General features: G+C 40.6%; 1 protein-coding gene across 1 annotated transcript in view; it reads right to left on the bottom strand.

Moving 5' to 3' along the window:
• zdhhc7 (zinc finger DHHC-type palmitoyltransferase 7) overlaps positions 1 to 10,998 on the bottom strand; it is a 14,224-nt gene continuing 3,226 nt past the window's right edge. Inside the window, exons 3-8 of the mRNA XM_069173988.1 lie at positions 7,823 to 8,173; positions 5,784 to 5,908; positions 5,239 to 5,335; positions 4,469 to 4,550; positions 3,662 to 3,792; positions 1 to 3,424 (exon numbers count right to left, since the gene is read on the bottom strand). Coding sequence (XP_069030089.1) covers positions 3,242 to 3,424; positions 3,662 to 3,792; positions 4,469 to 4,550; positions 5,239 to 5,335; positions 5,784 to 5,908; positions 7,823 to 8,167 — 963 coding nt within the window. The 5' untranslated portion in view covers positions 8,168 to 8,173 and the 3' untranslated portion in view covers positions 1 to 3,241. The remainder of the gene's footprint in view (positions 3,425 to 3,661; positions 3,793 to 4,468; positions 4,551 to 5,238; positions 5,336 to 5,783; positions 5,909 to 7,822; positions 8,174 to 10,998) is intronic.

Raw genomic sequence — 10,998 nt, 5'->3', positions numbered from 1 at the left:
TTTAATCAAGTTTATTATGTAAAAGGATGACATTAACGATAGAAGACATTATAAGATTATGAGACATTAATAATAATAATAAAAAAAAACTTTCCATTTATACAGTATATTGTTAAGAATAACCTTTATACTTTGTTTATAAAGCTTCTTGAAGAAACATTCTCTCAGGAGAATGGGAAACAAAAATCTTTCTCAACTGTTTATGGAGATGTTAATGATAAATATGTGATCCAACATCCAGCCTGTTGAGAATCATAACAATACATCACAAAATGCTTGAGATTCACTGCGTAAATCCCCATTTAAATGCCAGCTAGAATGAGAAAACGCTTTGACAAAATGGTGTTGTATTGGTTTACACAGTTTTGTTCAACAATCATCTCCCCTTGGTGATTGTAGCTTTTCATGTCATACAGCAGAAGGTACAGAAAATATAATTATCAGCATAATCCTGTAAAAATCACAATTCGTTGATTCTATTACTGAACAAGAATGTTAAACTACACCACCTCTATCAGAATCCCAATTTATGACATTATCCGAGTTTGGTCATGAAACAGGACAATCGCATTGTCAAATACTTCCCAAATTATACCAGTCAACATCAAACATTTATGTCCAGTCAACACAGCAATATTTATCATTATGACCTTGGATGTTTTTCTATTTAATACACATACAATTAAAAGTTTAGCACTGTATTAGTCCTATTACCTCGAGTCCTGCTTCAGATATTTGCTTGTAATCTAATGACATTTTGTATTTCTTTGACTCTTGGCTGCTTTTTGCCTCCAATACCTGCAACTATTTTTTTTTTAACAACTGTTATTTGATTAGGAAACATGTTTGTGCATCAGCAAAACTAAACAACATACATTTTCCAATTGTTTTCTGTGCCTTTCATTTATGCACATTTAATTTTTTATGGACATGCCATATGTTTGGCTTAATTTTATTATTTTTCACTGAGCATGTTAGGATTGCTGAACAAATCCTGTCGCATATAGAGAAATTATGACAATGTTTGATTGGTAAAGTGATATTCTCCCAACATTTAACCAGAAAACTGTTGCGGACATGAGGCAGTGCTGCTGAAGAAAATAGGAAATGAGAAGCCAGCATTAATAAAATCCCCTGATATCAGCTATCTTTCAGTGCTGTGACCCTTAGTCCTAAAATAGATATGTTTTACATTCTAGTATCAGCATGTTTCTTCAGACATTATAGCCATAGAGCATCAGATATCATCATTTGGTGTAAACAGTGGAGATAAGAGTTCCTTCTCTTGACAACCACAACCACATATGAGAACAAACAGCAGTATATTGTCTATTTTATCTAAAAAGATTTGATAATACTTTGATAATGCCAGCCTGTGAGTCAGGGATCAACTTCAAATCCTGAACTGTAGATTAAAGATGCCACATTCACCTTGTGCTGACAGGTCCATTAACTATGCAGACACAAGCTGTCACAAAATGGACACTTTCATATTTCTGGCAAACATCTTTCAAGCTGATAAATTCACTTGACTGAATGATGTCAAAGGCATGGGTAAGTGTTGTCATAGCATTGGGAAAGCGTCTGCTACTGTCCTGCCACTAGATATTAAAGGCAAGAAATCTCTGGAGTGGAAAGTAGGAAAAGGCCTCACAAGCATTCGGTGAGCAGCTCCCCCAGACTTTGTTCGGTATTAAAGCTGAATAATGAGCCTGGTACCGCAGCCTCTTTCTCAAAAGCACTTTCTTTTTAAATCTACAGGCTGACTTCACAATGGAGCTTGGCTCTGTAGATCAGCATGAGCTCACAAAGAGCCAAAAGGAGGTTGAGCTTGTATTTCAAGTCTCCCTTTTCAACATGTTGCACCACACAGTGGCCAAGGAGCATGCAAAGCAACCACGTATGAGACTTGGCTCTGTCTCGTGGGTTTTTCAGGCTTTAAACACTATGAAGTCTTATCCAACTCCCCCTTGTATATAGATTTCTACTACACACACACACACACACACACACACACACACACACACACACACACACACACACACACAAGTAGCCTCCAGTTTCCCATGTTGACGAAAACTGTGCGAAGAAAACAATTCAGATGGAGGAACATTCAGTCTTCAACCCGAATCACTTGTTATGAAAACAGAGGGAGGCATACGAGTGGTCAGGGGGTCACTGATTGTTTTAGAGATGTTGAGCAGCATGTAGGAGTGGTGGAATGGCACATTTATGAACTCATAAAATTAATAGAAAACAGATTTGTTTTTGTCCCAATGAAGACTTAGAATAACAGTAGTAATCCCCAGTGAGTCATTATGGTCATTTGTTGAGGAGTGGTCTGGTGATGAAGCTTCAGCAGTTGTTTAAAAAAGGGAAAATCAATTTCTACTGGCCCGAGTAACCTAAAGAATCAACAATTTCAGCACAAGGAAGCACAAACATGGCAAAGGAGAGGAACAGATAGGGAAAAAAAAAACTCTTAGTCCTCTTGAATAAGAATGAGGCTTGTGTTCACAGTAGTGTGTTCATTAATGTGAAGCTGATGAAAGCCTCATTTCCAGACTGAGGTGGTGACTGATTGAGCTGTTGTACATGCAAATTGAGGCAGCAAATTTCAACCTCTGATGACCACTGTGCTCCACATCCAGGTTTTTTCTCAAGTGTCACGTAAGTGGTGCATGTCCTTGACTGTGATTTCCTTGTCTGGGTCCAACATGTCCCCATTTAAATCCACTTGCCAGGGTCTAGTGATGATGAAAGATGTGTTGCTGCTACCTCTGCAAAAAATGCAAAGACTATTCTTAAATCTCATGTCTGCAGGAAAGAAAACAAATGGCTCAAGTTGTGTACTGAAAGTGCATAAATTGAGTTCCGGCAGCACCTTGGACGGTCAGGAATAAAAGACTCACTTGAGTTACATACTGCATGCTTTACCAAAAAACACAAAAACAAACCAAGAAGCTGCTCATGTCAAAAGAATTGTTGTTCAGCATACTCGTGCAGAACAACACCAAAGGTATTGGGTCTACATCTGCATTTGAGTGAGAATGCAAACTTTCCGTGGAGATTTGTGATGCTCTGGGGTCCCACGGCAGCAGCCTGTCTCCCTGTCACCCACACAAGAAGGACAGCCTCCAGGAGAAGAGTTCCATCTTAGCCCCGGCCAAAGAGGGCGTAGAAGAAATCTCGCATTAGACACCGTCAAGTGTTGGTGCACTGCATCGGTCTCCCCTGCTTCTCAGACAGAAAACTCGGACCCCCCACGGCGGCCATGGGTCAACAGCATCAGGCGCCGCAGACGCAGGCCTGTGAACGGGTTGCACCACAGCAGAGACGGTGTACCCCCAAAAACAGCTTTCATTCCGTCCCATCTCATATGACGCTCCCATGTGGGCTTCTCATTTTTAAGACGTTCTATCTCCTGCAAGACATTCAAACCCGTCCGTCAATGACAAGATTCCTCATTAAGTTACCCCTTTGCTTTGGCTCATTAGCATGCTAAGATACAAGGTTACATTAAATGAATTACATATCATGTACACGCTTAGAAATAAAGGCCTCTTTTAAGACGGATGTTCCCTGGTTGCCATCTTTATCCTAAGTGCCCTCATCTTACAGTGGCCTTCTCTTCCACACACACAGTGCAGTGAATACTGACCGTCTCGTCATTGCAGATGGAGTGGATCTGCGTGCCAAACATTACAGCTGTGAAAGTGAGGAAGAGGATGGCTTCAAGACAGAGGAAGATCAGCAGAAGCACAGACACCCCTGGAGAGAAGTTGCTGCACTCTGGTGACAGGAAGTGAGGAAGAAAGTCAGGGTTTTTAATGTGCACTGAAGAACAGACTTAGAAGTCTAATAAAACACAAATTAAATGAACAGAGGAGATTCAAAAGGCGTATATTCCTTCCCTTTCACAGTGTAAAAGTCAGAATAGACCACTGGGTAAAAGTTTTCAAAGTGGGCCATTAAAGACCCTGTTTAAGTTCAATAAAGTAGTTGGAGCTAATAACCCAGTGTGTGAATTCTCTTGTTTTTGTGCTATAGATGCAAGAGAAGCCTCTCTCTCTCTCTCTCTCTCTCACACTGCAGTGATTCTCAACAAAAGGGCCTCAACCCAGTAGAGTGCATTTTCTTGCTATGTCAGAGTATCATCCTGTAGATTGCAGTAGAAGCTCGAAGAAGTTCTAAGAATGAAATATGATCTTCATTTTCCCACAATGACAGCTTTATGATGATTGTGCTGCATAACTCCAGTAACCCGTGCAGAACAGCTGTTCTTATCGGATACAAATGTCTCACAGTTTTCTGTTCTGCTCGCTCTGTCTGTCTGTCTGTCTGTCTGTCTGTCTCCCACCCACTTGTATCAACTGACATAATTATTATGCAATCTACATTTCCTGTTTTTGTCTTTTTTTTGACTCAAACTGATTTTATAGATAATGCTGAGACAGAGAGGCCTTACCATTCCACTGGACTTTAATACAGGTGAAGAAGTGCATACCACTGAGGCCCAGGGCATGGGCAGAAATCAAAGCTATGTACATCTGTGGAGGCAAGGAGGGACAAAATTAGTATTATAGTACAGTATATTTTAGTATTATAATAGTAAATACAAGTTATTCCTGTCTCATCCAACTCAGGTTTGTTTGCATTGACTGAGGTAATGTAGCCTTCTGAATTTCATGTTTGTTGTCAAAGAAAAGCCTTTTGACTTGAAGTTAATACAAAAAAAACCCAACACTTTCTATTTTGGGTAATGTAACTATATTTTAATAGACTTCAACATCTATGGCAAACTGAAAGGAGATCACACTAAACATTTGAATTGTACACACAACATTGTACTGCTCAGTCATATAAGACAGCTTTATCATTCGGTCTTCAAAGAAAGTTCCAGTCAGAATATGAAGCCATAAAAAAGCGCTGATGTTGTCAAGCGTCACAGATGACTATGAGAGCACATTTATGGTGGGCCTGTTCCTGCTGTGCACTACATCACTAGTAAGCTGGCTTTTCATCATGAAATTTAATAAAGTAAGACAATTTTCAGAAAGAGACGGGTATTTTACAGATGTTGTCTTCTGGTATAATAAGTAATAGCATGTATGTAAGAAAAAGTACATAAAACACACAGGAGTCACAACCATTGACAGGAATTTCCATATGTAAATGTGCATTCATAATCTCAACCAAACCCAAGAGACTACTCCATGAATACTTCTGTGTACTTACAGTGAAAAGAACAAAGAATCTCTGATTCTTTTCTCCCACACAGTTATTGACCCAGGGACAGTGATGATCCATCTTCCGGATGCATCGTTTACAAATACTGCGGGTGGGAAAGAGAGATGTTAGAGATGTTAATGCACGACAAACTGACTGCTAATGCAAATGTCATCGATTGCACATCTCCTGTTTTCACAAAATATGTGAATACACAAGTTTTTAATGGTACATTTTGGATGCTACAAAGGAAGGTGATAAAGGAGCATTTCACAATTCAATACTGTATTAAACTGCCCACAACCATTAAGGCATGTCAACGCAGGAGGATGTGCGTTTGAAGTTGTCTGTGTCACGGCAGCCGGACAGAACAATTATACTTCTGTTTAATTCAGCTCCAGTTTTTCTTTTTTTACGTAGAATACTAGTGTTCGTTTGCTGATCTCCGAGCGATGACAAAGTCAATGCTGGGCCTGAACACATCCTGTGAAGACATAGCTGGACAATATGCCGCTCATACATTGCCTCCTGTGTAGACGTGGTATAAGACTGACCTGCAGTGATGTGCCCTTTCAGGCTTGATGCTACAACACTTTGGGCACTTGTAGATGACCTCACCGGGCTTCAGCTGCAAGCTCTCCATATACTCCTTGGTTGCATTGCCCTTAGGGACTGCACCCTAAAGAGTGGGACAGACAGACAAAGACAAATACTATCAGCTTTAGAGGTCCAAATAAATGCAATATGCCATGTGCTCAGAGAGGTCAAGCTGAGTGTCTTTGTGTTTACAGCAACAGAACAATTGTTCGTAATGTTTCTCGGCTGTGGAAAAAAAAAAAAAAAACACCCTCTACTTGTACACAACAGTAATTACTGTGATTTTGTCAGTTTGACATGACAGTAATCTATTTGGTCTGGAAACATCACTAAATGGCAATTATCTGATCACTATCACAACCAGACCTCTTAGCCAGAAGAAGACCTTTAAAGCGTAATCAGAACTCCAGTTTTATACACCACAGTCCAACCTTTGTAATATTTTGGGCTTTTAATTGGAGCCTTTGTTCGGGCTGGGCAGTTGGGCTGGAAAGCACCAGTGGAGCTGTCGTTAACATGTGGTTTCTTTGAGTAAGCTTTGTCTTACTCACTGATATCATCCGTGTTTTATTCATTTATTGGATGAGCAATAATTTCCAAAAGTCAAATGAGGATAAAACAGAAATCCTGAGTCTGCCCCCAAACAAAAAGAGTAATGCTGGAAAATAATCTGGGGCAGCTAACTCCTTGGATAAAATCGAGGTGAGAAGTCTTGGTGTTGTCTCAGACTCGGATGTCAATTTCAAGGCCCACATTAACAAGGTGACCAAAACCTAATTTTGCCACATTAGAAACATAGCCAAGGTACGCAATCAGACAGATGATGAAAAGCTGTTTAATGCCTTCATTTCTAGACGATTAGATTACTGTAAAGCATTTTACAGGCCTCCCAAAAAACAATAGAGAGACTTCAGCTCATCTAAAACTTGGCAGATGTTAACTAGTACAAAGAGGAGAGAACATATTATTCCAGTTTTAGCCGCTTTGCACTGGCAACCTGTAACACGAAGGATTGACTTTAAGGTCCTCCTTGTCACATACAAAGCTCTTAATGGGCTCGGACCGAGTTACATTGATAACTCTCTGGTTAACAATGTGCCTTCAAGAACATCGCGACCACCTGCTGCTGGTTTATTGGAGGTTCCCAGTAACAGCCGAAACAAAATCGGAGATACAGCTTTTGTCAGTTCTGTTCCAAAGCTGTGGAAAAACACTAGCTGTAGATATCAGGGAAGCCAGCTCAGAAAACACTTTTAAAAGAAAGTTCAATGTGGTGGCGGGGTGTGGTCAGCTCAGCTGCAGGGGGGAAAGAGTGATGGAGCGGTTCAGGGAACGGTGCCGGGAAGAGGATAATTGGCACAGCTGATTATCCTCAGCTGAACTGAATCAGGGGATTATTTCTCTCCTTGATAAGTGAGCAGGACCTGGTGAGGAGGGGAGGAAGGCAGCGACTGGACGGACGCTCGGAGGCAGGGCAGGAGAGCGCCGGAATCAAGAGCAGCAAGTGTGTGTTCAGAAATAAAAGCAACCGTGAAACGAACTTTGTGGCTCAGTGGGTCGTTTGTGTCTCCGAGGAACCCCCACGGTAGCCCAGACGTGCTACACTCAAATCATATCTCTTTACTTTAGCCTTTAGACAGCTATGCCTAAAGCTTTTTCGCAATTGCCTGCACTTTGCAATACTGCGCCTTTTAACTGCGTTTTGCTTTTTCTATATTCTATCTATTTGTTTAAAGTCTTGTCTCATATTTAATTTCATCTGTTCTAAAACATTTTAATTCTTTTTTATAAAGACGTGAAACACCGCATGTAATTTTGTTGCTGTAAAGCACTTTGAGCTGCATTTCTTGTATGAGAGGTGCTATACAAATAAAGATTATTATTATTATTACTATCTAACTTGTCTTCACTTTTAAATCTTGCTTTCACCTTCTTACCCACGTCTTTTGCATCTGTCCTCAACCTTGCCCACTCTTATTGTGTTTCACATCCTTACCGGGTCAGTCAACATGGTGCGCAGGTGCGAGGCCAATGCAAGCACGGCCAGAGAGTTGAAGGCGGCCCCGTTCAGCAGCGAGTACCAGAAGTTCTTGGCGGGCAGAAGCATGACAAAGTTCACCACGAATTCAGCGTACAGCACCAGGGACCAGGTCATGGATGCACACACCATACCGCAGCTGTCCTGGATGAACCAGAATGTGCGGTTCCCTGCTGTGTGGCCCGCGTGGGGACCCCCAACCATCACTCCGGCTGCCAGGCTCCCTGACTCGACATCTGCACCCGCCGACAGCAGCGGGTGGTGCTGCTCCATATCTCGTAGTCGGTGGTTTGAAGACTGCATCCTGCCCTGAGAAGAGGGGAAATATTTGAAGTAAGTTTAGGACGACTCTCTTTCCTACGACTACAAAAAGTACAAGATAGTTATTTTTATGAACCTTTTTACATGGTACAACTAAATCATGGAATACTGACTTTTCAGGAAACACCAAAAGACTAGAGGTGACTGTGACCAAAAAAGGGGTCACAAAAATCACTTAAAAATATATTTTTCATATTGTGTTGAGATCTGCTCAGAAGCTATTCAGACTTGTGCCCACGATATTTTTGGACGGGCAACACCACCAATCATCCTTACATTGCCCTGACACTACTGGGGCAGAGCAAATGTAAGATGCAATGTGAGTCAACATTGGACTCAACTCCTCAGCTCAGAGACTTTGAACCATGCAGCTGTTATTACATGAGGCATGAGTCATTGGAACTTTCCTCTTCTGTATTCATGTCAAGGTCGCCAGGAGAACACTCAGGACCAGCTGGAGAAACTATGTCTGCTGCTTCAAGATAAATCAATGGCTATCCTGGTCCCTTTAGGAAACTGATCCTGTGGCTGAGGTGCATGTGCTTGAAAAATTCAGGCTAATAATAATCTGGAGACCCAGTTAACCTGCTGCTGGCAGGCTTCCTTCACAGAAACAAAGCAAACCAATAAAACAAGGCTGTGTAGGGGTTTTTGGTGTAAAAAAAAAAAAAAGAAACTCACATTGCAGTTTACTCTAAGATTAGGTCAGATCTAAAATATACTCCTGTCTTTGCCCAAACACTGGTGGAGCATTCAACATAAGTGAAAACAAAAGTTTGTTTTTATCATTTCTTTCTTTTTATATTACACACAAAACATTCATACTTCCTTTCGAAGACCCACTCAAGTCAACCATAACTTTTATATAATAAAACATGCAATGTGTTTTCAGACAATGTATTCCGATGTATTTGCTCATTGAACCGACTCAGATAAATGATCTGTATTTCCCGTACCGAGAACAGAAAAATGTCTATTGTATCCGTTTCACACAAACATTAAAATCACATGCTTCAAGGCTTTTTATTCTGTAACAATACAATTTGGGAGGCTACTGATGGTACTAATGTTGTAGATATGAGTGAATTCACTATATATTTGTACTGCAAATGGAAAAGTGTATTGCTGAACAGAGAATGTACGGACTCCTCTGACTGCTGAAGTCTGCCATCATCTCGTTCAGGAATGCCATTATAAACCTGCTGTGCACATGTGTATCCTCACCTGTGACTGGCTGTCATGAAGTGAAAGTCCGTGACACAGCTGAAACAACAACCTTACACTGAAGTTCCTGTTGTTCCGGGTTTTGTACCCTCATGGTTGAAATGCACTTATTGTGAGTCGCTTTGGATAAAAGCGTCAGCTAAATGAAATGTAATGTAAAAGAGTGACGTTTAAGACACTTTTATACCTTACCAAACATTCATAGATTTCTTAATACTGAGCTACAGAATTTTGCTAAGCCGCAAGGTAGTGGTGCTTATTGTATTTGTTGATGTCGTATACTGGTACACTCTGATGTGGTGCTTTGAAGCAAATGACTGCTTCCTTTCATTAAGCATTTAAAACAAATGAGACATTTCCATTGAGATGGGTGGTGCAGAGCTAAGCTGTCAGTCTTTAGCTGAGTAGCCAACCAGGCTTCCTTCCAAACACCCCATCGACGTTTGTTTCTGCTTGCATCTAAAAAAAAAAAAACCTTCCGTAACAGTGGGTGTCATTGAAATTGCTTGCAAATGAGAGGGAGTGAGAGGTTTTTGGCCTGTAGAGCTGAAACCTCAAGACAGCAAAGATTTATTCCTGACAGCCAGAAAACAGAGATCCTCCCTCTCTTTGGGAGGTTTTAAGATCAGGCCCCAACTGTGATTTCATGGTAACCGGTTCAAAGTAATTGAGGTATTTTGTGAAAAGTGTGTCCCAGGGTGACAAGCGTGTCTCGCTGTTAGTGTGGATTGGTACATTTTATTCTTATGTATTGGTTATGGAGTAGGTTTGTACAAACAACTGTCATTAGGATGTGGTTTTGATCAAACATGACATCTCATCTCGGCACAGCAGTTATAGGCTTGTCGCAGCTGATGTCACACTTGTGCAAGTTCTCCCAGAAAATATCATTGAAAGTGACTTAAGAAGGGCTTAAGCAAAGATATTGTTCATAAACACCAGAACAAAGAGAAACGTGGCCTTGACCTGAACAGGGAATTTCAACAAAATGAAAACAAAATCCTATAAAAAAAAAAAAAGAAAAAGAAATGGCTCCTCACTAAAAAGAAATAAAACAAATTCAATCCAAGCTTTGCATTTTTTGTTTTTATAAGGACAGCAGATAAGTTACCTTTCTTTCAGATATTTAATACTTGATCAATTTCAGTGAGGATTAAGAACAATAAGAAACACTATAAGCTTCTGTAGATGTTTTATTGTCACAGTTATTTTTCAGTTTTGTTCTAAACTGCAATAAAAATGAAAACATTTTTGCCCACATAATTTATTATTCTTTGGAAGTGTACATCAAAGCCCCCCCGACACCCATAGCTCGCCCACACAGGTGTTTTCACTTATGCTGCCTAATTAGACGGCTCACGACATAAAGTCTGACGACACCCCTCAGATCACAACATGGCTTCACCCAATTCCCACCTGATGGGAGGTTAAGGTAAGCTGTGATGACAGCAGTGGGTTTGTTCAATGTCGTGCAAGCTGATCCGTTTTAGGTGTTAGTGTTTATTAAGTCAGTATTGGTTTTAATAAAGCCAAATATGTTTCTGATTGTTTGCTTGTAAATGCACACAGCAGCTTAGCTGTCAAGTGAT

Source organism: Embiotoca jacksoni, unplaced genomic scaffold (assembly GCF_022577435.1).
Source record: "Embiotoca jacksoni isolate LCO1_2020_lvr unplaced genomic scaffold, fEmbJac1.0.p SCAF_6, whole genome shotgun sequence".
Classification (NCBI taxonomy): Eukaryota; Metazoa; Chordata; class Actinopteri; family Embiotocidae; genus Embiotoca; species Embiotoca jacksoni.
Note: the sequence above shows the minus strand (reverse complement) of the source record. Positions and strands in the feature narration are given on the sequence as shown.